The 27,604-nt window shown below is 30.5% G+C and overlaps 3 protein-coding genes across 5 annotated transcripts in view; 2 read left to right on the top strand and 1 right to left on the bottom strand.

Moving 5' to 3' along the window:
• Positions 1-27,604, top strand: part of LOC136971653 (papilin-like) — a 136,364-nt gene that overhangs the window by 86,507 nt on the left and 22,253 nt on the right. The gene's annotated exons all lie outside the window — the stretch shown is intronic.
• On the top strand, positions 366-19,360 carry LOC136971478 (adipocyte plasma membrane-associated protein-like). 3 transcript variants are annotated; one of them, XM_067265953.1, is made up of 10 exons: positions 366-427; positions 753-870; positions 1,138-1,299; positions 1,395-1,507; positions 1,582-1,674; positions 2,700-2,816; positions 2,889-3,060; positions 3,268-3,402; positions 3,462-3,735; positions 6,645-6,933. In XM_067265953.1, the coding sequence occupies exons 3-10, from the start codon at positions 1,196-1,198 to the stop codon at positions 6,843-6,845; spliced, it is 1,209 nt and encodes a 402-aa protein (XP_067122054.1). In that variant the 5' UTR covers positions 366-427; positions 753-870; positions 1,138-1,195; the 3' UTR covers positions 6,846-6,933. The 3 variants fall into 3 exon arrangements, with proteins under 3 accessions (XP_067122054.1, XP_067122048.1, XP_067122041.1); XM_067265947.1 differs by lacking the exon at positions 366-427 and having other exon boundaries at positions 713-870; XM_067265940.1 differs by lacking the exons at positions 366-427; positions 753-870 and adding an exon at positions 19,248-19,360 and having other exon boundaries at positions 1,088-1,299; positions 6,645-6,883.
• Positions 8,502-27,604, bottom strand: PIG-H (Phosphatidylinositol glycan anchor biosynthesis class H). The gene is made up of 5 exons (XM_067265960.1): positions 27,243-27,604; positions 19,727-19,805; positions 17,419-17,546; positions 17,225-17,308; positions 8,502-8,796 (listed from the first exon to the last, which is right to left on the bottom strand). The coding sequence occupies exons 1-5, from the start codon at positions 27,519-27,521 to the stop codon at positions 8,713-8,715; spliced, it is 654 nt and encodes a 217-aa protein (XP_067122061.1). The 5' UTR covers positions 27,522-27,604; the 3' UTR covers positions 8,502-8,712.

Here is a 27,604-nt window from a genome sequence, read left to right as displayed (position 1 = left end):
ATATACACGGACCAATACCGGAAGAAACCGAATTAACGCAAGTCGAAAATGTAATTGCGAATATTTAATTTGTACGCTAAGCGATATCCGACTGCGCCTCTTTATTTAGGTCTTGGGTATCCAAGCAGCCAATGACCTTCTTAACTATTTCCTTCCGTTCCATTAACCCACGAAATTTTTAATAAAACTTTTAATATATAATTCTCTTAATTATTAAAAACTAAGCAATAAGTTAATTAAGACGTATCTTTAAATTTACGTATAACAATCTCGAATTAAAGAAAAAATAGTAGCGAGTATAATCTGTGACGTCACGAGATAGAATTTTAATGTCCAGCAGAGGGAACTGATAAGCTGGCGATCAATAATAATCGTCTGGTAGTAGTTTCAAAGGTTTTTCTCCAGATTAAAGATAGCAACGAGATAAGTATAATTCTGTTATTATTTATAAATTAATTATAGCAACGCCGTGAGAAATATTACTTAGATTTATTAAATTTACTTAGGATAAATTAATCGGATTTAAATAAATAATTTTTTAAATTTAATTTTATGTAAATTGGCAATAATGCTTCTTACGTGGAAAATTAAACGTTATTTTAAAACATTTAATTTTCCACGTAAGAAGCATTATTGCCAATTTACATAAAATTAAATTTAAAAAATTATTTATTTAAATCCGATTAATTTATCTTCATTATAATTTAAATTAAAAAATAAATAAATAAATAAAAAATTTAAATGTGTTACAGAGCGACCCAGTTTGTTAAGTGTAGAGAATATTGCATAAAAAGTGAAAGTTAAACTGGGGTGCGTCTGCGTGTCAGACCTGTTTTCTCCATTATAACATTTTATAGGCTGTAAATAAAGGTAAGTAAGGCTTCGTACGTCTTATATCAGTTTAATCTAAAGCATATTTCTGGAGAGAAAGCGATTTTATAAGAAAATATAATAACAACGCACTCGCTTTCTAGTAGGGAATTTTATGCAAATAAAACGAGGTTTGATGCAAACAAAACCTCGTTTTAACGTAATTATTATTAACGATAAGGCGTAATATACGACTCCTTATCGAGAAAACGTATCTTATAACACGAATTATCTCTCCAATAAGATCTAATGACGACATTTTGATAGAAGCGACGAAATTTTCACATCGGAATCCACCTAAAATTATCGTTTGGGTCCGTAGAAAATGTCCATAATCGGAAAATTGTCATTATGGCCGGCCTTGGTCCCGCTGCTGCTCGTCATAATTGGAAACATGACAAAATTAGACTTCAATCCAAATATTAAAAGGTAAATCAAAATATTTCTAGTTTTTATATTAAGGAGATAGAGGTAAAAATAATTTAATATTTCTAGTATTAATCACTGTTTATCTTATTCTTTAGTGTGCCTCTGCCGAATTTTGAAGGTGCTCTCTCTTATAATCGAGATTTAAGCGGTGCTGAGAAGTTGTTCGAAGGAGAAGCACTCGGACCAGAATCTCTAGCAGTATTAAATGGTTAATTTTATAATTTTGTGGATATTTATATTGCTTTTAACCCGTTTAAAATGCTTGCATTTCCTTGTCTAAAGGTACCATTTACAGCGGTTTAGAAAATGGAAATATTGTGAAATTCACTAAAGAAGGAAAAATGGAAACTGTGACTAGAATAGGAAAAAATTGTGGTAAATGAATTTTATTTAAAAGTTTTAAAATCTGTTATTTCCTAACACTAATATTTATTTATCTAACGAGCTGTACGATTGAAGTTCAATTTAATATCTTGACAGAGATAAACGGTAGTATGAAATCTTGTCACAATAAAAACACAGTCAACCCCCTTTAAATTGCCACCATCGGTTTTCGATCCGTGGTGGAAAGGTGTGGGTGGCGATTTATCACTTTTCCTTCGTTTATATTACATTTGGTGTTTTTCGTTTATAGAAAAAAAACCCGTCCAAAGTAGTTTGAACTACATAATTTCCTCGAGTGTTGGAGATAAATATGTCTGATCATTTATTGTCCCGGATGTCATTTCGTGCCACGATTTATTAATTAACAGCGGTGCAGATTCCGGGGATATTTCAATAGGGATTTCATCATTGCTGCATTCGAATTTAAAACTTTTTATTATGCCGACGTGAAGTGGTTGCAGAAGTCCCGTGCAATTTGCCTGAAAGAATTGTATTTCCACATTACACGGATTGACTGTCTTATGACAGAGTACATAATTAATAACAGGACATTACGATTTTCTCTCTTCGTATCCCTATTTTCAACAAATTCTTGGAAAAGTAGGGCCGTGGTCCGTTTTTATTGTGCTTGTAGTGGCAATAAAGAAAGGATCGAAATTTGTAAAAACAACGAGGCTTTGCGAATCATTCACTAACGGTATTTTTCATTTTCCTAATGGCTATTTTCTGCATTCGTCCATCTGCTTTTTTGGTTTAAAATATCTCCTATCGTCCGTCTGTTTACATTTTAAAATTGCTGGATACTCCCGTTCCCACAGTATTTTACCTTAATTTTTGTGACGACAAAAAATTGTGGCGGTTTATCCGAAATATTTTGTATGGGAAATGATTATGATTATTTTAAATCGCGGACGGAAGTTTATACTATCGATTTACTTGGAACGAATCGTTTTTCCCAGACTTTTGGCAGTTTAACGGGGATTGACTGTATTTAACGTTTTATGAACTTTTGACAGAGGGAGGTTGGCAGAGCCACGTTTGTGGACGTCCTCTGGGCTTACGTTTCGATAAAAATGGCAATTTGTATGCGGTAGATGCCATATTTGGTATCCACAGAATCGACGTGAAAACAGGTGAAGTTGAATCGTCCTATTGAAAATCGCAATAAACGCAACGAATACGAGTTCTGGTTTACTTTTAAATAGGATTGGTGACCCCTCTACTGCCTACGTATCGAAATATAGAAGGAAGACCGATGGTATTTCCGGATGATTTGACTATGGACGAAGAAGGTAACATATACATAACAGATGCCAGTGCAAAGTGGGAAGTGGATGAAGTTCTGTACATATCAGCAGAATTTGATAAGAGTGGAAGGTGACTACAATATATTTACTCTTCATAAGAAATTCAAATATGGCTTCAAATTATAAATTTATAAAAACTCATCGGCTTAGATTTCGGGATCAAACAAGATTTTGCAATTTTTAAGTTGTTTGGTTTTAATCCGGACACAAATATGTGCTGTTTAATATTTGTTATCTGCCATTAATATTCTCTAAAATTAACTTATTTTCATTTCAGAGTTATCAAATTCAATCCGAAAACCAACGAAGCCGAAGTCGTCATGAGAAATATTGGATTTCCCAATGGCATACAGATATCCGATCGAGGAGATTTCATTCTAGTCTCCGAAATCATCGAAAGAAGAATATTAAGGTCAGTTAATGTTCAGCAAGTAGAACTTACAACAGTTCGGTAACCATCCTGAATTTCAGGTACTATCTTAAGGGTGCCAAGAAAGGAACTACGGACGTATTCGTGGACAATCTTCCCGGAGAACCCGATAACATCAGACCAAGTAGCAGAGGAGGATACTGGGTGGCCATGGCGGTTGCTCGAAATTCGACTCATCCTCTTGTAGTCGACAGATTATTAGAATATCCCTTAATATTAAAGTACATGGTCAAGATGATGTTTGCCGTAGGTTCATTTTTACAGCGGGTGGCTGATTATTTGCCTTTCGCTTCGTTCAGACGTTTCGCCTTTTTGGTAAGTTTCTCATTAGTCCATTGCTCTTCTTGAAAAATAAATTATTCAATAAAACCATCGCTAAAACCTTAACTCAAAAACAGTATGAATAAAATCACAAGAAGTATATTAAAACTAGGAAAAATCTGATGCAAGTACAATCTGAGCGTGCGTCGTCAGAAATTGCCATTTTTTTCTATTTACGAATAAAAAACTCACGTATCACTTTAGACAGACACACAATAGTCTAAAGCTTGCTATGCATACAATAGAAGTGTACTCACAGCAAGCTTTTATGCACACACTTCTATTGTATGTTTACAAACTATCATTCTCTGAGATGAATCCTTCGTAAATGCTCTTTTTCTAAAAATTGTTTCTCAATCTAAATGCTGTTGCCTTTTGGATCGAAACAATTCGACTGAGAGGAAATGGTACATTTATAATCATGTCTTCAAGATTTCTCACTCGACTAAATGCAACGTAACTCGGCCCAACTGATCGGTTTTTTAGTGCATTCCTTATGATCTATATATTGTTAGTGCGCTGTCTGAATTGGTAATTGTTTTCTCGAAACACCGATTCCAAATGCTTCCGTATGTTTTTACTACTGGAACGATCGGTACAACTTTGTCAAAAACTGTCCAGTATAATTTTCGAATTCTACCAGGATCGTCGTTGATAATGCTGGTGTAAATAATTTTACGAACAATTCTTCTCGAGCCGTTAACCAATGTATGACGAATACTTGTTTTTCCGCAGCATCACCTTACATCCGACTGATAAATAAAATTACAGGTTTTAATCCTTAAACCGTGTCTTCTGTTACACAAAGCGCGACCGAATTGTTATGTTGGCATTATAATAATAGGAACATTTATAAAATGAAAATAAACTTACCATTTCGATAGTTTCACATTTTCAACAATACATAGTTTTGTATTGTATGAATTTTACACTACAAAATTTCTGTTAAAAAAACGTATTTAAAGTTTTCTAATTTATATTTGGTTCAAAATATATTTTTACTTAAAATTTTTTATCCATACTTTGAAAAATTATTTCGTGTGTTTTCTAGTGGCGTAGCCACACCCCCTAGCTACGCCACTGTGTTTTTTCCTCTAATATTCATCATCTCTCTCCCCTACCTTGAAAATCTGACCTTGGTAAAAGAAAATTTACCATGTTCGACTACATCACTTTACAATAACTTTTGGGCAATTTGCCATGTAATTATTTTTCCGGCTGTTATAACAGAGGAAATGTAAAAATCTGGGGGGGGTCAAAATGACCTCCCTAACGTCGAGAAATGCAAAAAAATTCGGGGGGTTTTTTCTGTACGTATAGATGTTAGCGTCTGGGGAGCACGATTTTGAACCTTAACTCCTGTGCTTTTTGTCGAAAATTTCTGAAATTTTGCAGGGAGGTTTGTTTATTGGAGATCGATGCTATTAAATTTTGATTAAAGGTCGTATCTCGAGTAGGATCTGACTTTGACGATTTTACTCATTAGCATTTACAATTTTTGTTATAAAACCCATCCCTCAAAATTAAGCTTTTAGCCATTTTATAATAATTAAAAAATATAAAATGATAACAGATGGCGCCACCAAATGTTGCCGGGAAATTTAAGCAACTCGTTGCTGTTTTTTTTTTTCATTTCAACTTGAATAAGTATACAGCACATCTAGACTGACGACTGATGTATCCATATGAAACTTTGAACAAAAACTCACGAAGAAAAACAAATAAAATTTGCATTTTTCTGTTATTCTGTCAAGTTAGTCTTCATCCAGACAATAAAAAGCACCTCTTAAATGAGTTTTTCTTATAATTAAAATAGGTTATTCTTATAATAAAAACTCTAGGTTATCTACTTGCTATTGTTAATTTACCAAAACAGTGTCAAAGGTCAGAAATAGGAGTAACTTTTCAACAACTTTTTTCTTATAATTAATTAAAGGAGGAGTTTTTGCAATGACCTATTTCGAAAATTCAGTATCCAAACTATTCAAAAACTCATAAATAAAAAGTTTATTTTTCCTTTCCACAAGGAAAATCGGATTTACAACATGATTAAGTTATGTAAATTTGGCACACATCAAATATTAAGCACTTTTATGTTCGTAAGAGGAAAATTGTTCAAAAATTTTTTTTATAACTTCCTAATGGATAGATTTTGAAGCCTAATTCTATTAAAATTTCGATTATTTCAAATGGATTCAATTAAGGTCTAACGAACACTTTTTAATGTAAGAATATTTAATGGCCATTACTACTTATCCAATAGATCATAGTACACTTCCTTATTTTGTATGTAATCAAGCTAGAAAATTCAAAACTGAATTGGATATCTACAACTTCATTTACTTAAAAATCTGATCATTTCAAAGAAAATTAAAAATTTCATTTTATGAAATGAAATACTTCTTGGTTTGAGTATAAGACTGAAACATTTATATAAAAACTGATTAAAATGTTTGCAAAAGGAAGCTATGAGTGTGTAATATCACTAGATTACTCAATAAAGCAGCACTGTTACCAGACCTTGACAATTTTTCCTGTAAACTGTGGTTGACAATAATTTCCTGATAGCAAACCAGTAATAAAATTAATTAACATTTTACATAAAGTGGTCAGAGTAATACTAATGTTTCTCTTTAGTTAAAATTAAAACTAAATTATGGACACTACAGGAGTATAAAAAATAACTTGCACAGTATATTTATGGAAATGTCTGTAAAGTTTAGGCAAATCTGCAAAACAAGTCTGACAAGAAGAAAGACTAATGCAATAATAAAATATTAAATATTTTTGTGTTGAATTTGTACAAAACTATAAATAAAAAAAGTCAATTATGTTTTTTCAATCAATTGAAGTTGAATAAGGAAAGTTTATATTTTAAAAATTTGTTGTTTGTTTTTATCCAGATTAGATCGGGACGATTCGGAGAAGATCTCTTCTACATGCCCGGCATGGTTTTAGAGCTAGATTCCGAGGGAAAGATCGTAAGAAATTTCTTTTCTCCGGACGAGAAAATTAAATTCCCGGCGGAAGTATTGGAATATAACAAACATCTGTACGTCGGTTCGTTTGTCAACCGTTATCTAGGAAGGTTAAAGTTATCGTAACTAGACGTAGAATAGTACGTGCCTTTACGATCAAATAAGTAATTTCTACTATTAATAAATAATAATAATAAAATTGTTACATAAATTGCTTTAAAATCTTACTTTAGGTAAAGTAATCGTATTTGAAAATATAAATTTAAGAAACTAAATAGTTGCAGATTTACAGATTTAGATTCTAGCTACTGTATATATGATTTGGATTCATTATTTGTAGCATTTTACTTTGTATATATTATGTAAAATGTGAAATTTATGTAATTACTTTATACCTTAAAATTTTGTTGAAAAGAGTTGTAATCTTATACTTGAACATCTTATACATTCTTGAAAATTTACGTAGTAAATGATGATAGTTTGCAATTTAACTGATCTATCATTATTATGATGGAAATATTCAGCATTATTTGCAGCATAAATCAAAAATTTTAAATTTAGAAACATTTGATAAAATGTGCCAATATCCATTGTTCGTTTTTATATGGTTCACTAAAATACAGGTGTGACTAAATTATATGAGGAGAAAGAGAATCTTTTTGGTTCAAAATTATTGCGGGATACATTATTTTGACGAAGATGCACTATCGCAGTAGTGTCTTTTTCTAAGACAGAAAAGATAACTGTGGGAAAATGAATTTGGTGCGGTAGCACTCATTTGAGAATGCTAAATTCATTGTTGACCAAAGTAAAAAAAAATATTTTTATCAATTAAAAAAAAAACTGAAAAATATAAATGTCAGTTTCCCATAATTTTCTGTGTAGTATATATGCCAGAAAAAAATTCTTTGAATAACTTTTAGATCAAGTGTTGTTGAACATGACAATAAATAGTGCCCATTTTGTATTTTTGCCTTTACGTTAATAAAATTCTGATTTGTATTAATGTAAATTATTATTACAACTCTAAAAAACAACTATGAACTCAAGAATGCAATTGATATTGTACTGTACGTCGTAATTATATCGGAAAAAATTTAGCACATGCTGTTGCCAATCTGAATTTAAATAAGAAGAGACAAACAGAAAAGAGATGAGAAATAAAACCTCAATCCAAACTACTTAATCTTTAGAAGACTTTATTTCTCAAAATACATTTACCAAAAAGAAAAAAAAAATATTTAATTTTGTAATTATAATACAAAATATGAGTTAACTTAGAATAAATTAATTAATATAAAATTTCTTACAAAGAATAAACTGTTATCAAGTTTTAAAATCTGCTTATAATGTGTTTTTAATTCACTGCATAACATAACATAGTACGAAAACGTCATCTATCCGACGGCAAGTGCAAGAAATGCAATTCCTGAGTAATTTATAGTGTTTACTATTATAAAATTCAACAATAAATTTACTTTGCTTTGTATATTTCCAATCTCTATGCAGTTTTTAACATTTTCTTCATTTAATAAAGAATAAATTCACATATATATTAACCATGTCTACATTTTCTCAGTAAAATTCAAAATGCAATGATAAATGTACATTATAAAGTTTTGAATTACAATATTACAGTGCTAGTTTTTATAGTCAATCTGTTAGTTGACACAATTTATTTATTAAAATTGATAACCAAGATCTTTAAAATTCTTTACAATTGTGTGTGATCAGAACAAAACACACTAATTAGGATTAAAATGTCGCAAAAATTATGACTAGAACACAACGAATACGTGCGATGGGATAAGTTACTATATAAACTAACGATATCATTCGTGTAAAAATAAAATTTATAATTTAAATTAGCCAGTTTTTAAAATATTAAACTTTACAACCGAAGAATGGAAGACATTTATCTATAAAACAAGATGTCCATTTAAAAGACTATTTAACCATGTTAATCATTAATACTGAATTGGTTTAGGACAATTCATCTGTTTGAATAATTTCCAAATAGTGAAATATGAATTCCTGTATATATTTGTTCTAAACATTCCAATCTTGGAAAGGTGTGCTGGAAAATCATTTCAGACAAATTAATTTTTTTTAAATTAAATCATTTCAGTCTTTAAATACAGCCAAACCTCTTTACTTTCATTTCATAAGAGGAGAAAGGATTTTGCTGTTAAAGGGCAGTAACCTTGCTAGTAAATGTGATAATTTGAACAATGGTATTTTTAAAAATTTATCTCCAACTTATGTAAATTGATGCTAATATTTTGTAAAATATATTTCCACATTTTTTTTAAGTTTGCATTTTGTAGAAATTAAATGGAGGACCCAATTAGAATGAAAAAACTACAAAGATGACTAACTCCTTAAGCCATGTGTCTTAGCAGTAGTAAAGATATCCTTGCCTTAAAAAAGAATTAACAGTAAAAGTCATACATTATATGATTTTTAGTGCCTGGATGTCCTATCCTTTGTTATTAAACCAAACATTCATTTAAAATAAAAATGAATTACATGAGAAACAGATTTTGCAACTTTTCTTGTACGAATAATTTAAATACATTCATTCAATTTTTTTGTTTATATTGTATTCGCTGCATATATAGTAATACCTCAGTTTTCGTCGACTTTGGTTATCGTCGATTTTTTTCCACAAAAGTTTTGTCTCATTTTTGTCAACATGCCCACGTGTCCTCGCCGGTAATTTTGCAAAAACAAAGGGTGACCCACGCATTTCCCCCTCCCCTCCTCGCCATCTTCCATATGCCAAGAAGAGTCTTCAGAAAAGTAAATGCCACGTTAAATGTTCATTTATTCTTTACATTAGTGTTTAATACTAAAATTAATAAGAAATTAATATAAAACACTATATTTATTCTCTATAAAATGTGTTTTGGTATGTATTTTGGAGCGTCTAGAACGAATTAATTGGATTTATGTTGATTCGCGTGGAAAAATTTCTCGGTTTTCGTCTGTTTCAGATTTTGCCGATTGTTTTCGTCGATAATCCGTCCAAAAACAGAGGTATTACTGTACCTGCAAGTGTTGCATAAGTATATGCAATGAATGTGATTTAAATACATTTGTTCAATTTTATCCTTTGATGCATATACGTACTGCAGAACTTTACAGATCAAAGGGTAAAATTGAAAGACTAATCCAGATATTTAACATTTAAACAAATTATTAACTGTGATAAAGTGCTTTTGGTCATCAGTAACCAGGCAGGTGCAATAGGTACACTGGCACAGGCCCAGGATAAAGAGGGCCTCTAAAATGGGATATAAAAAACTGATCAGTATTATATTCTTATTTTCAGTGTTGTAGCAGTGGGGCCAGTTCCATAACAGTTTTGGTTAGTTTTCCAAAAAAACAGAGAACCAAAAATGAAATTTTGCTCAAGGTACTGGTGGTCACAACAAAGAATACTTAAACAACAGTAACATAGAAAATTATTTAACAAATTGCATCCAATATTTTGAATTTTGAAAGGTTATTTTTTTGCTCCTTTCTTCAATTAAAACATTATGTATATTTTTGCATATGTATGCTGAGTGTACACACTTATGCAACCTGTTATGTAATATGAGACCTAATGAAATTCCTCTGAAATAAGATGTGGTCTTCTGATTACAAAAGACTTCCCACATATGTTCAAGGAAAACATATAAAGCATATTCTTTGTATTTCTTGTAAGCATGCTCAGAATGTTCTGGAACTGTCAGGAATTTTTCAAATTTTATAGAATGGTCTTAAGTGTGAAACAGACCTAAAAATCTGAACTTTCAGTATTATTACTTAATTCTTTAATAGTTTTACTTTTTTTCCTTTTTTTTTCCTTCTTGTGAGCTGGAGAATATTTTAATCTCAAATTAATTATTCAGATGGCATTTAGGCAAAATTTTATGCAAAAAGGTACAAATATATTGTTTATAATAATGCAATTTATAATGTTAAAACCACAGGTATATATTTTGTTTCAATTTTTCAGGCTTTGGAAACTTTTTGGTTCAAATTTTGAAAGTCTTTTCACTGTTAATGAATAAACAATAATTTTCTGATGATAATTCAAAATTTATTTATAACTAGAAAAATGCCTTTGAAAAAATTTTATAATTGAAAAGAACAGTCCAAAGATGGTTTGACAGTATTTAAACATTTACAGTTTACATAAAAATTTGTTTTACTATTAAAATATAAAAATTTAATTATATTTACATACATTTAAATTACTTTAATCTTGTGCACATAACCCAGAACTGTGTATTCCTTGCAGAAAATTTCTAAAACAGAAATAAAATCTCTAAATAATCCATCTCACTGTAAGTTTTATACCATGCTTCCAGAACAGCTGTTAAAAGCAGAGTACTTACTGGTATGCATTTTAGAAAATATCATCTCAAATATTAAAACGTTTTTTTCTATTTCTTTCTATTGTAGATGTAATCATAAAAAAGCTGAAATGAAAAAACCGAGTACTCCGAAAGAACCCCTAATTTCAAATGTCTACCAAACTACAAAATTTTTTCATATTTCCCCATCTTTTTTATTATTTTAACATTTATTACTACTAAATAAAACTCGAGAACAATTAAATAGGAAATAATTTAAAACATCCGTAATACCCAATGACACGGTTTTGAGAGTCGATTGCACGGCTCTAGTTTGCTTTGGAGAATTCCGGCTTAGTTCCGATACAAATTCACTAGTGAAAATGAAAAATAAATTATTTTTGCATAGTAAAGTTGATGCCTGCTGATAAAGCATTTTGCCATTTGTAATTTTGTAAAACAAGAACAGCAATATGAACAAGCATATACAAATGACAGCAGTTGATAATAACAAATTGTCTTTATGCATTCCTTCATCCATTTATTTATTGTAAGAAAAATTTCAAAATTAATTATTATAATTTAAGAATGTAATTAAATTTCTTTTTCTTATCAATGAAAAATATACTTTCTGAACATGTTATCTCAAGAAATTCATTGTACCAATTAGCTGAAAATATTTTTCACTAGAAGAAAAGTTTAACATGTTAAGAGGTGATTACAATTGACAGAACAGAAAACAACAACAAAACAAACATTTACCAGAATGAATAAACTACTCTTAAAATTAAGATAAAAAAGATTAAACAAACAAATCAAAATAATTTTAATACTTTATCTAATAATAATACATGTTAAAATACAAAGAAAATGATTTGATAAAGGCAGCCAACACTTTCAATAAATGTGTGCTTCCTTACATGGTAAAGGATGAATTAACAAAGGCCAGGTCATCCAATAAAATGAAGAATGATCTATTTTAGTCATCCAATTGTTGTTTAAAAAATTAAATTTTTACTTTTAATATTAACTTATAACTTGTCTAATTTTTATGTTTAACTCAAAAGTTGTGTGTTACTTTACAGCATAAAAATTCATTTTATATTAAAAAGATGGGGGCAAATAAACCAAAATTGTAATTATGTCATCATTAATCGCAATTTTGTTAGCAAAATGTGTATGCAATATTTCATTTTATTTAGTCAAGTGAGTAATGTTATTTCTAGTTATCAAAATTTATTATATATGTTTAAAATAATTTTATAAAATGAAGAAAAAAATGAATTTATAGATTACTAGATGTTACCCACAGCTTTGCCCACAAGGATTTTGCAAGTTGATAGAAATAGCCCTCAGTTGAGCCCAAATGTATAAAATTACTTGCGTTACACATCCCCTTATTACCGAGAATCGTCTAATGCAGGCCCGGCCGACCCGCGGCCCGTCACGTTAAATTGCGTGGCCCGCTAAGCGATGATATATATCTATTAAAACTTTTGTTTCCCATTATGTGTATACTAAAACAATTAAATAAGGGAAAATTTGCATGTGTCGTCATTATAATGCGCAAGTACGAGTACGAACTCTTGGTATAACAATAAAATCTTATTCATTTTGTATTTGTTTTACTTTTTTAAAAGCATGTTTGCCTAAATTGTGGCCCACCGTAACGTTACACGTGATCAAAGTGGCCTGCGAAACAATTTGGGTTGACCAGGCCTGATCTAATGCAATCGAACATTTTCAATTTGATCAATTTTCTAGAATTGAACAAATATATAGTAACAAATTTGAATTTAAAACCTTTCAAACATTTGGTTAAAAAATCGTAATATGTAAATATTGTATATTTGGAAATTAAGTTATTACTACCAGAAACAAAAAATTGCATCTAAAATAGTACAGTAGAAGCCGTTCTTCAGGTTAAGCCTTAATGCTCTCTCTCTCTCCCCCCCACGGGGAATTTTGAAAAATTCCTTCTTAGTTTGCATTTTCATGATATACCTTAACTGTGTACTGAATTTCACCTCTTTAGGTTTAGCGGTTTGCTCTGGGCGGTGATGAATCCAGATCCTCTGAAGTAACAAATGTGTGTGGCACATAATAGCTTTTTTCACATTTTAAAAAAAATGCTTTTAGTGACTTTAGACACGCAAAAAGCTATTTCATGAGATGATAATTGCAATTTAAAATTGGCAAATAATCTACACCAATGCATAATCCACACCCACTTTCAAACTGCATTTTAAACACACAACCCAAGGTTATCTGCACAAAATTATAATATAGTACTTAGAAATTAATTAAACAGAATAAATTATAATTCTCAAAAGAAAATGTTTATTAATCAATTCTTATGTTGACATTGTTAATAAGAATCTGATTATTAATCAGATTCTTATTAGCACAGTATAAGCTTTCTAGTCAGTCAACGAATATAATACAGAAACAAGTCCTATTGGATTGTTAATGATATTATAAGAAAAGCTATTTCAAGAAAAGGTAAAGGGGGAAACATTGTCTTAACATAAGGAATGAAGTTTTAGTATATAAAACTTTGGTATATAAATGATATTTTTGAAAAGTAAGACAAGAAAAATAAGATAAAAATAATGAGAACTAATTTTCAAATGTATGTTTCCAAAAAAGTCTATTGTGATATCCAATAACAAATATGAACATTGAAAAAAAAAAGCAAATTAAAGATAATATTTAATTTTTTCTGAGATAAATTTAAACCATCTTTTTTAATAATTCAACTTCCCTATAATTTTAGATTTAAATTTAGAACATTACAAAATTTTATAACTAAACACACAAAAAAATAAGACAAAAATCACACACAAATATACCTAAAACCAGTAAAAGGAATAAAATTATTTAATGATACAAATGTTTTTGTCTGTTTCTAACAATCGTCGACGTTAGAAATAATGATTCATTATTGAATACCAAATCGAACGATGTATACCTGACGATGTTTGTTAAAAATTCACAAAAACATTTGTATCATTACATAATTTTATTCCTTTTATTGGTTTTGGATATTTTTGCTGTGTTTTCATTCCATACAACCAGTTTTTTTAAGAAACAAATGTGCAAAACAGGGACATTCTAGTCTTCTATTTGTCTGTAACTTTCAGAACACAAGTAACAATAGTGGAGTTGATTTTTTCTCTAGAGGCTTTTTGCCTGTCCTTATGCAAATTAAATTTTAAAAATCTTAAAAATTTTAAGTATAAAAAAATTAAGAAACTGAATCATGAAAAAACTACTTTACCACAGTAACTATTAATAAATTTCATATTGCCTAATACATTCAAAATGACAGTCTGTCTTTGAGAATGCATTCAGAAAGTCTCAATTTATGTTAATCTGTTGTACAGATGTATTTAAACATAATTTATTTTGTGTATATGGTCCTGCAAATAGTCCAAAAGTACTCAAGAATATCACTTTTAATCATTCCAATAAATTTTTTTTTAATGATTTTGTAACAACTTGAAGTGTCTGTTTGATTTTATTAAAAAAAATAAACATTTAAAGCCTATTTGTCTAGCCAAATCTACAGTGTCTAAGCTTATCTTTATAATCTGTACATTTTCAAATCAGAAATCACATGGTCTACACCAGGGATGAGCAACACGCGGCTCGCGGGCCGCTTGCGGCCCGTTAAACATGTTTATGTGGCCCGCCAAGCATTTTTATAATTGAATTTATTTTATCGACTTTCTCCCATCAATATATTGTTATAAAATTAATTATAATAAAATGGTAGTACATACTAAACCGAAACAATTTTTTGTGACGAGTTACTCACTTGTCGGCGACTTGTTCAAACATGCAATACGAACGCGCCGCATCTGTGCTTGTTTGTGTTTGCTTCTGTCACACAATCAGTCAGACTGGTAAGCTGTTAACTAGCAATTTTAGCAATTCTTGTGTTTCTTGAAAGGCGTGAGTACAATATTATTGTCAAAAAGGTAATATTAAAGTTTTTTTTTAATTCAAAATTAAGTTTTCCTACAAATTTTTTTAACTTTCAAATTTTTAATCCATAATAGCGTGTCGGAAAAGCAAACAAAAAAACGGAAGGTTGCGGATGAGCACACTCATTTCCAAGAAAAGTGGAAATTTGATTATTTTTTCACTTTTGTCAAAGATAAAGCTGTATGCTTAATACGCTCAGAGACCGTGTCGACATTAAAAGAATATAACATAAAAAGGCATTACGATACAAAACATGAACAACAATATAAAAACTCAACAGGACAACTCCGGATAGATAAGTTTAATCAAATGGAGAAAAACTTGGAAATCAACAGGCTATTTTTAAAAATCAAATACGGCAGTAAAGGCTAGTTTTGTTGTCAGTCAAATATTGGCAAAAAAAAAATGAAACCCTTTGCGGATGGAGAGATGATAAAAGAATGTCTGACTGCTGTTGCAGAAATAGCATTTCCTGGTAAAATAAATATTATTTTGAAACATTAGTTTATCAAGATTCACCATTGCAAGGAGAATTGAAGACTTGTCCAAGAACATAGCAACAACGCTTCGTGAACGCATTGCAAAATTCGAATACTGTTCTTTGGCACTTGATGAGAGTTGCGATATTAGCGATACGGCACAACAGGCTACATTTTTATGTGGTATTGACACCAAATTTAATATTATCGAAGAATTGTGTTCACTGAATCCAATGCAAGGGACTACAACCGGCAAAAACCTGTACGATGAACTAAATTCTGTGTTGGAAAATTTTTCAATTTCATTAGAAAAGATTATTGGTATATCGACAGATGGAGCACGAGCAATGTTAAGCATGGAGGTAGGAGTATCGGGAAGGCTATTTCAAGACATTAAGAGGGTCGCAGGAAGGGAAATATTCGTTAACCACTGCATAATTCACCAGGAAAATTTGTGTGCGAAAAGATTGAGTTTGCCAAATGTCACAGTACCAATAATTAAACTAATCAATTTTATAAAGTCGCGCGCATTAAATCACCGTGAATTTAAAGAATTCCCGAAAGATTTAGAAACTGAATGTGGCGACGTGGTTTTTAATACCGAAGTACGTTGGCTTAGTAGAGGTGCAATGCTAAAAAGAGTATACAACTTAAAAAGCGAAATACAATTGTTCTTGGATACGAAGGGATATGCCTTTCCTCATTTTGGTAATAAAGAATGGATGTGCGATTTTGGGTTTCTTATCGACACGACTCAGCATCTCAATGATCTTAATGTGGAACTTCGAGGCAAAGGACAGTTTATTCACAATTTGTATGATAAAATTCAGGGCTTTGAGCGCAAATTAAAATTGTGGAAACAGCATCTTTTGCAGAATAATGTGTCTCACTTTCCACATTTAGAAAAAGAAAACGTTACTACTTCTCAAAAATACGCACAATATATAGACATTTTAATCAACGAATTTCAATTACGATTCCAAATGTTCAAAGCTGAGAAGACAGCGGTTTCCATGAAAATGTTTTCCTCGCCATTTAATATCGATGTGGATACAGTTCCCGAAGACTTTCAAATGGAAGTGATTGACATGCAGAATAATACCGATTTAAAAAATGTATTTTTCTCAGTAAACATTGAAAATTTTTATAAATCTTATGTGAGCCCTGAGAAATTTCCGCTTTTGAAGAAAAATGCAAAGCAAATGATGTCTCTGTTCGGAAGTACGTATGTTTGCGAACAATTATTTTCAACCATTGAAATTAATCAAAAATGACCACCGATCGAGACTGAGTGATGCACGATTAGAAAGCTGCGTACGTGTAGCTACCTCATCAATTCCGGCTGATATTGATCGGCTTGTATCGAAAAAACAGTGCCAAATTTCTCATTAAAAATTTCAAGTAAATTCGTTTTTCTGTTCTTTTCTTGTTTGTTTTTATTTTGCATTAAAATTTGTATATGGAATCTTTACTTTTTTTTACATTTTATATTTTTTATTCTAATGTTTATTATAAATAAAGTTTTGTAAATTATTAACAAGTGTTACTTTATGTGCGGCCCGCCAAAAATTTTTAGAATTTAAATTGATTAAAAAGGTTGCTCACCCCTGGTCTACACAATGTCTGACTTTTTGAATTTGATAAAATCTGTTAAACAATTATATATATACACACATTAAGAAATTCTTACTTGAAATAATGGTAAAATTTTTCCTATACCCAGTGGTTGACTAGCATCTTTTAAAAGTACTGCCAAATAAAATATTACCCTATGCTAGATATAAAAATAAAATAAAAAATCTTGTAATAAATATATAAAAACTGTCATTTTGTAAAGCAAGTAAAGTCTATTTTTTAAATCTTATAAAAATAAATAAAACTTACCATTGTTATTCCTTCATTAATAACAACATCTTTTATATGACATTGATGAATAAACTTTGAATTCTGTCGACCAGTCACAAAAGTTGTTGTGAACTGCAATCCTATTGAAGTAATTACTAACAAAGATTCTGTAGATATTCAAGGATCAACAATTTAATCATTAGACTATTTATTAGTAATTTTAAATAAACATTATATAATGAAAATTATATAAATGTTCAATTAGTTTTCTTCACAAGGGACTTTTACTATAATTAATTGTTTGTACTTGTTAATTTTTAAGTAATTACTTGTTAAATGTTCTAATTATTTTACATATTATAAAAATTATTGTTAATTAACTGTTTAAAAAAAATTCTGTAAAAATTAAGAATCCATTAGATACTATTAAAAGAGGACAAAGTTATTATAATGTTTAATTGAACATTTTGTCAGGCCCTCAAAATGTTAAATGACAAAAACAGTATGGATGAAATATTGTTTCATTATTAAGAAAAAAATGAAACAATAAAAAAGAGGTGTACCTTGCTTTCATAGATTTCATTTATTAAAATGTTCTAGTGCTTTATAACTCCTATGCACACTAAAAAATGTTTCTTCTTTTAATGTCCAACAAAGTTAACTTGTGATTATATTATATGAGTAGTTTTATTAAAGGAGCATATGCATAAGATGGTCTTTTTCTGCTGAGTTTGCATGCATAATTACACTTCAAGTAATTTTTGTCCCTTAAATTTGATGATTATGAAAAATCCTGTAATGTGTCTTCTCTGCATGTATTTTGTTTCATTTACAAAACAATGTTCTTGACTGGGCTGCATAGGGGAACTATTCACACTTTGTGGATAGCATGGGCTAATATGAAATGAGTTCAGCTAGAAATAAATGATGGGGGCTGAATGTTTCTCAGAACAATTAGAAAATGATTTTTCTGTATTTTTTGGGCACAAAATAACTTTATTAAAACATCTGAAGTGTTGAAGGTCATATCACTTCAGCCTACAGAGAGAAGCATTCAATGTCATAGTGATTTGCAGACCACATATCATTATATTAGTCAAAGCTGACAAATATTCATGTCATGCCTACCTCTTGTGGCAATTATGAGACTGCCACGACATTAGGTTACTGAAAATGACACCAGTGCATTATGTATGCATTGGTGTAACAGTAAGGAAAAATTATATACAATTATATACATAAGGCAGCATTTTCAGGCTGTGATAAGCAGAAAAACTCTTTTCAATTGAAATCTTTATACAATCAAATGGATAGCATTTAGCATGAGGATATCATGAAAGCACAGATGAATTTGGTGAAAATGTTCATGAAAAATCTAGGGGGGAAAAATTGCTGTTACAGCATACGATCATGAATTAATGTAGCTAATATATGATTGTCTTGTAAATTTATAAAACTTAAAAATATTTTGAAGCTCTAGGAACTCATAACTTCATAAATCTGTAGTAATACATTGAATCAATCAAAAGAACAAATATTTACAGTAATTAATAGATTTTTAATTTATTAGTATTTTCATTAATGTTAATTTTTTAAATTACATAAGTGTATATTATAGAATATAAAGTGTTCAATTTAGATGAATGATTCTAAGCTGCAATTTCATGTGTGTAAGCAGTAGCTAGATAATTAAGACTAAATTTTAATTTTCATTGAGAAAAACAAATTGTGTTTAAATATTTAGATAACATTTTTTATTTTCAGGAAAATCATTTATATAAATTATTATAAAAGTAACTAATAAATTATGTAAAATATAAAAACCTGTTTCTGATCTATATTGTTAATTCATTGTATAATTCTTGTAGAACCCAGAAAATGAAGTCAATTCTCCAAAAAGTTTAAACATAGACTTCTTTACAAGTCAAATTTTTATTGTCTTGGATTTATTTAAATAAATGTCTAAAATATTTGATAGTAATTTATGTTTCTCAAAAAAATACCACTTTCTCAAATTTAATTTATCCACTGTTGTTGTTATGGTGCATGTCCATTCAGTAATTTGTTGTTAAGGTTTATTTAATACATAGGGTTTAAATGTTTCATGTATTTTCAAACTTAAATGTTACAATTATTATAAAATTTTTTGCATTTTTATTGAGTAAATAGTCCAACTGATCCATACAATTAAAATAATTTGTTTGGAAATTCATATATAATTATTTATTCATAGACAGAATAATTGACATAACAGAACTTCTTTCCAAAATTATTTCATTATTAACTTATCGGGCAATTTAATTTTCAGTTTCTTTGCAAAATTTTATAATTAAATATAGACTCTTACCTTGCTTCACCTTCAAGTGAAGTTTTGCTATTAGTATGACACACAATAGAATGAGAATTATACCAAGTAAACTGGTATCCTGAAAAATAAAAATCATTTTATAAATATGAATACATTAAAAAAAATACTACATAAACAAGAATGATAATTACAAAACCATATTTACAAATATATTTTAGAAATCATACTAATAAATATTTTCATTTATAAAGAAATTCAAGCTTTATCTCAACACAACAGAATATTGATTAGGAAATTTTATATCTTAGACCTTATATTTTATATATATTATATAGATTTCATCTAATTTATAATTCTAAATAAATATTTTGTTTTAAATTTTAAATTCTACTCCCACCCAAAAAACTTGGCACGGTATTCATGTTATAAGATATTCTCCTATTGTTCTGAAATATACTGGTTCAAATAATTTATTAAAAAAAAACAATTATGATTAGAAAACATTATCATGATAATTCAATTATACAGGTAATTAAGCAAAAGCAGAACTCTTGAGAAGTTTAGCAATTTTGAGAGCCAGCCTCCAAAATGTTGTGAGCCAATAATGTCAAGTAAGATTCCAACTTACAAGATCAAGACAAAGACTGACTTGTAATTCAAGATCAAAAACCAAGACAATTACAAGATTTTAATTTTCAAGATTAAGACAAAATCCTGATACTTTATGACACTGTCTTTATTAACCTGTGAAAATTTTTAAATTCTCACAAAATATGATTTACAAATGAAAAAATGCTGTATGAGGAAACATTTTATTATGAAAAAAAATAAACACTGTTGACAAGAATCAGTGTAAATCAAGACGAGTACCGGTGAGTACTGCTACGATAGACTACTCTCTACGTTTCCAGATCGACAAAAAGTCCATTCTTGTAGAACTCATTATTTATGAAACTGAAATACAGTGGAACTTTCATACAATGAACTCAGATATAATGTAATCTCAGTTGAATCAAACAGTCTAGTCCTGGCAAATCTGCTAGATTTTTAATGCATTTTTCATTGGATATAGTAAAAATGGGTTATAATGGAAACTGTTATATTGAACCAAATTATTCCGAACCTCTATTTGAAAGACCTCAATCACAGTGAACTCTAATTTTTGGAGTCCACTGGAATTCACCCAATAAACTGTGCGCTGCTCCTTTTCCTAGAGAACATTGTTATTTACTAGAAAGTACAGTACTGTATTAGTTACTGATATTAACATAGCTGATGACTCACATTTCTTATAAACCTAGAAATCTTCACCTGTTTGTATTCAGTCACATTTGCAGCTTTGACAATGATTTTGCTACAGAAGGAGTCCTTACAGATAAAATTTTGCAATCTGTGATTACCTCAGAAGAAAAAATGGAGGAAGATGAAGAGGAAGGAAAAGAAAGTGATGAGTGTGAAGCCGTCGTGACCTCTTCGATACTCGGAATCCTATTCCGAGTATTGAAGACACGAAGATGGCACTGGAAATAATATGAATGTGGGGACTTGCCAAACTTCAAGAAGAATCAGATGCAGATATATTCTCAAAAAATGTTCGTCAATTGGAGAAAATGCTAAGCAAAAATCTCATTAAGAATTTCAAACAAAAGCCGATTAGAGATTTTTTTCAAAGTTGTACAAAATTAGATAGTCATAAAAGAAAATAAAAGTTCTTCATAAATGCAATTCTGCTGAATATTGAGTGAATTATTGTATCTTTCAATGCATTTTAATCATTCTTTTGATACATGGTTATAATGAACTTCTGATACAATGAACTAAAACTAGTGGTCCTTGCCAATTCACTATATCAGAGTCCCATTGTACTAGCAGAAATAAAGACATTTACAAATATTTGTAATCTTTATAAAAAAAGTTTTGTTTCCTCGTTGTGGTTTCAATTTAAAGATTCGAAATAACTTCACTGTAGGAAAACATCTGTATCAGAGCGAGACAAAACTGTCTCTCAGATTTAACGTCACTGTTGTGATTCAACAGACAGCCATACATCAATTCACGGCATCACAAAGGGAGACTTTATGATACTGTGAATTAAAAAACAGTACTCACATCAAAAACCAATAACCGGTGCAAAAACTTCCAAATTCGGGAATGACGCAATAATACACTCGTAAGTAAAAGTTATTTTATGACGACGTGCACTCTATGCAACCCCGTCGGCCCATTATTTTTTTTCTTAATGGCGCGTGAATTGCTTCCTTTTCACAAATTATTTGGAAGAAAAGCACGCTATAGTTTTAAAAAACCTTCGAATCCGGTTTCGACAGAAAACATAAATAAGCCCGACAAAGATCCCAGAAGAGGAGTCGAAAACATTTGATTTTTGGAAGTTTTCGCACCGGTTATTGGTTTTTGATGCGAGTACTGTTTTTTAAACAACCCGGTGTGCTGAGGGAATATATACTGCAAATTGTCCAATCATCACAAAAATGGATAATTATACCTGAGTGTGTAAATTTTTGCAATGAGTGTATTTATTAAACTGAAATTACTATTAAACCGTGCTAAAATTAAACTATTTAAGATGCGAAATATTTTGATTTTTTAAAGACAGGCAAATACTATCCATCCACGAATACTCAAATACTAGAAATCATCTGAGATTCAATTTCACAGAATCACAAACATGTTCAAATGCTTGTTTTCTTAAAAATCTGTAGTAGATGAGAATGAGAACAATTTTCAGTAAGCCTATTGTTTGTCATAAAAAAAAAAAAAGACTAAAACTGAAGGTCAAAATAAAAGTTTCAAGTTTCATTTTTTAAAATTTAATAAATTTCTTGTTTTTACTTAATTAATTTTTTTTTGATAAATTGAGATGAATATAATAATAAATAGTAAATGAAATTATTAATTAACTTATATAAGATAATTAAGTTCACTAATGTTTGGAATATCAAAGATCCAAATTTGAGGAAAGTGTTTTCTGTCCATCGTTCATTCTTTTCAAATCACATCACAAAAATTTACAGTAATATCTCAGTTTTTGTTAACTTTGGTTATGTCAGTTCGATTTTCATAGATTTTTTTCCAAGAAAAATTTGTCTCAATTATTGTCAGTTGCCTCGAATTTTGTCAGCGCGCCTATGTGACCTCTCTGCTAATTTTGCAAAAATAAAGGGTGACCCACGTGTTTTCCTGCTTAGTGTGGCATTGTGTGAGCATTACCCCACACGTCTAGCCAAACAATCCTTTCCTTTTAGCTTCGGCATGGAAAAAAAGAAAGTTTTCAAAGCCCTTCGAAGAAGGCCAGGAACGCGATTGATTTGAAGGAAACCATTGAAAAATACGAGAACGGATTTAAGATTGCCAAAATTGGCTGCACGTACGGGAAGTCGTCGTCCACAATAAGTTACATTGTGGCAAAAAAGGAAGCAATAAAAGAGGCTAATATAGAGAAAGGCATGAATGTGCTAACAAAACAGAAATTGCAAACAATTGAAGATGTCAAACAGTTATCATTAATTTGGATCAATCAAAAACAGTTAGATGGCAAATCTGTTTCGGTGACCATCATATTAATCCTTTATATTCATTTTATATTAATTTCTTATTGTTTTTAGTATTAAACACTATATTTATTTTTATAAAATGTATTTTTGGTATGTTTTTTGGAGTGTCTACAATGAATTAATTGGATTTACATTAATTCATATGGAAATAATTGCCTTGGTTTTGGATTTCGCCAATTGTTTTCGGATAGATTATTGACGAAAAAAACCGAGGTATCATTGTATATCATCATCCAACATTTTGTTAGACGTGAATTAAAGTAAAATAATGTTTTTCACACTCACACAAAGGAAAAGCAACCAAACATTGTTAAAATTCAAATTCTACCTTGCTCCTAGAACACGATATTTCTTCTATTCTCTTCTATACATGTATACTTGAAGATCCCATGTGCAAACTAAGATCATGTGACTGGTTGTTGTGACAGCAGAAAAAAACAAGTAAAAATACATTCAGTATTGCAAGCATTAGTGAGTTTGTTGTAGCCTAAAATATTTATTTATTTAAGATAAATTAATTCAAGAGATTTATTAAAATTTGGAATAAATAAAGTTACAATGTCAATATTCGATTGATTTAGTCCCGGTTATGCATTACATCAAATTTGATTTTCACATTGTCTTCATGTCTGTTGGACAATGTGGTAACTTACTTTTGCTATCGACTTTACATGATATATTAGATTTACATATAAGATGTCACAAATGAATATGAAATTGGGAGAACAGACCTAATAAAAATTTTTTTAAAAATTTCTGCTTGCCAGTAGTTTGATATTTTTTATTTAAGTGTTTTACATATATGAGATAACCATAATTTAGAATAAGAAATGCAAACTTTGGTTGTTGTATAGATTACTCCCTATAGAATTTTGGAACTTTGAGTATATATCTGAACTTAGGGGATTGAGACGAGTTCAATAGCTCCTTACTTTTGGACTGGAGACAAAAAAATAGAAAGTTATCATATTTATAATTTCTTGCCTTTCACAATGCATTCTACACCATTTTTAGAGTTAGTCTTCCACTAGGTGGAGTTTGACCGTTCGCTCTTGACAGATTCCTCCCGGAGGGGAGCCACCAGCAGGCTCCCCTCCGGGAGTTCAGCCTCCAGCAGGCTCCCCTCCGGACGTTAGACACTGGGCAGCCTGCCCAGTGTCTAACGTCACTAGTTCTTAAACAAAAGAAAAAAAAGGAAATGTATACTGAACTACAAGCAGCACCACCTAGTGGAAAACTCTAGGATGCATTTCACAATGCACACCATAGAATGCATTGTGAAAGGCAAAAAATCGTAAATACGATAACTTTCTTATTTTTCGTTTCTGGTCCAAAAGTAGCGTATCGTCGAACTCGTCTCGGTCCCGAGTTCAGATATATACTCAAAATCCCAAAATTCCGCAAGGAGTAATTTATACAACATCCCAAACTTTATTATAAAGTAACTTTTCCATTATAGTTAACCTGCAAAAGATATTATTATAATGGTCTAAACTGAGTTTGTATCCAGATTCCTGTAGTAGTAGATGATATCTTACCTTAAAGCAATCCAGTTGGTCATAAAAATATATAATATATTCTGCTCCTAAGCTCAATTAATAAAATGCACCAATGTATTATTAAAAAAATAACTGATTTAATTACAAAAGAAAATAATACTGACCCGATCATTCACTAAACTTTTCTGCCACACGCTATCTCGTATCTTCTACATCTAAATGGAGAGGGGGGAAAACCATTGTCTTTTTCTATTGCGTAATATTGGCTGTGTGCTCTAAATATGTCAGCAAGAGACAATGGCTGCATTCAGTAGACTTGATAATTCTAATTCTGGAAAGGTATGGTAGGGATAGCTGCTACATTGTGGTATTCAATTTGCTCAAAAAGCAATTAAATAGTCAAAGCAAGCAATTAATAGCATAAAGTCACTTTTGCTCATGTGCAAACCGATACAGATTTGCTTTAGAAAAACGTAGTACACGGAGTAGTAGCAGCAATCAAAAGCATGCCATGCCTTAGAGCTTTCGATCGTTGGATTTATGCAATGCATTATTCCCAAAATACACGCCTTTATATTTGTAAATATTATTTATTTCAACCCGTTATGTGGTTGCAGCCATCATTAATCAGTTGTAGCTTGAAAAAGTAGTATGCTATCAAATGAGATGTCAAAACCTTCAATATATCAGGTCAGTCCATAAGTTAATGCGTATTTTTATCTACAAAAAAAGCAGCAAAAAATTTTAATTAAATTTTATTTCAATCTATAATGTATTCACTATTATTCTGTACAATTTCTTGCCATCTTGATAGTAGCTTTTTAATCCTGTTTTCATAAAATGATTTCGGTTTTGAATCAAAATATTCAGTAATAGCCTTTTTTACATTGTTCTCATCTTCAAAAGTTTTCCCTTTTAAAAAATTCTGCAAACTGCGAAAAAGATGATAATCACTGGGAGCAATATCTGGTGAATATGGTGAATGAAGTAAAATTTCCCAGTTGTAGCTTTCGAGTTTCTGTACAGTTATTTTTGCAGCGTGTGGTCTGGCATTGTTACACTGCGAGAGAACCTGCTTTCTGTTCACTAACGACGGTCGATTTTTTTTCAATTTTTCATTTAAATGCTCTAATTGCTCACAATACATTTGAGCTGTAATTGTTTGATTAGGTTCTAACAGCTCAAAGTGAATTACACCCGACATATCCCACCAAACAGACAAAAGAATTTTTTTTTTGGATGCAACTCACATTTTGCAGTCGGTTTTGGCTGCTTGTTGCCATCCATCCATTGTCTTTTTCTCGTCACATTATTATAGAAAATCCATTTTTCGTCTCCAGTAACCAGCCTACCAAGAAAAGGTTCTAAAGCAATACGGGATAAAAGAGACGTGCAAATGTTTACACGTTGTTGTCGGTTAGCTATTGACAGTTCGTGTGGTATCCATTTTCCTAGCTTTGAAACTTTTCCGATTTGTCGTAGGTGTCTATGAACAGTTCTGTGGGATGAATTTAAATGTTCCACAATTTCATCAACTGTTAAAGACGGTTCTGCTTCAACTAGTGCAGAGAGAGCATCATCATCAAAGTCGACGGGTCTTCCAGTACGAGCCTTATCTTCCACACTAAAATCATTGTTTCTAAATCTTTCAAACCACTTCTGCGCAGTCCTTGTACTAATTACAATTTGATTATGTACAGTATTTATTTTTTTGGCTGCATTTGTAGCATTCTCACCACTTAAAAATAAAAAGTATAAAACATGTCTTTTATATTCGTAGGTTACTTCCATTTTAAGGAAAATAAACAACTGAAATGTTCACAATTCTGAACAGTATTATATGAATGAGATCCAATTTAACACTTCAGTATAAAAATTATCACATTAGACTAACATGTTTAACAGCAAAACAAGATTTTTCTCAAGATCATAAAAATGCCATGGACTTATGGACTGACCTGATATTTTGTAGTAGTGCAACCTTAAAAGACATTCGGTAGAAAAATACTCAACCATTCAATAACTGTCAAGTTTGTCGAGTACAGTCACTTTACAAAATGAAATACTTTTAATAAACAATTCGAACGGTTTCGACGTGTCGAAAACATTTGAGTCACTCATTAAGCGTTTAAATTTATCATCATCAAGCAGTTTCCTAAACGATTTTTATAGCGACGTATGCCATCGTTTGCGACAGTCTTTCTCCGGCCGACAGAATACTACACAATGCAATCTAATAAAACTATTTATTGATATTTAATATACTGATTATATGATTTCTCTCAGTAGATAACTAAAGCAACCTCATAAAAAATATAATCAAATTTTAGGTGTATCTGGCATAATTTGGAAGGAAAGATGCAAGAGCGGAACAGCATACCGAAGATTGCACGTGGATCTTTTTGATAATTTTGCATGCCTAGCAGAGAGGACATCGACTAGAATAATATAATAGTTTACAGTGATATAAAGAATACAACTTACTCTAGTATACACTTCATACTGCAGGGCAAGAACAGAGAAGAGTAAAGTTAAAAACAGCCATCTCCGCACACTGAATGCCGATCTTTCGATGATGTACTCATTACAGAAGGAAGTAGAATCGTGTTTAAAGGCTTGAAACAGTAATTTTTGACCGTAAATGTCTTGACATTCCTTACTAGCGACCAGTGAATGTTTCCGTGGCTTATCTTCGCAAGTGTCTGTTTGTATTTTTCCATTATTCACCGCACAACTGAATAACTTACTTCTTTGTCCGGTCATGGCCAAGATAATTTAATCGCTATTACTTTAACCACTTCCCCTAAAAAAATTCCAAACATCTCCGAATATCGAAAACAACCTAC

The sequence above is a fragment of the Centruroides vittatus genome, unplaced genomic scaffold, assembly GCF_030686945.1.
Source record: "Centruroides vittatus isolate TY-2023 unplaced genomic scaffold, ASM3068694v2 contig_1051, whole genome shotgun sequence".
Lineage (NCBI taxonomy): Eukaryota > Metazoa > Arthropoda > Arachnida > Scorpiones > Buthidae > Centruroides > Centruroides vittatus.
This window is presented reverse-complemented; position numbering and strand designations above follow the sequence as displayed.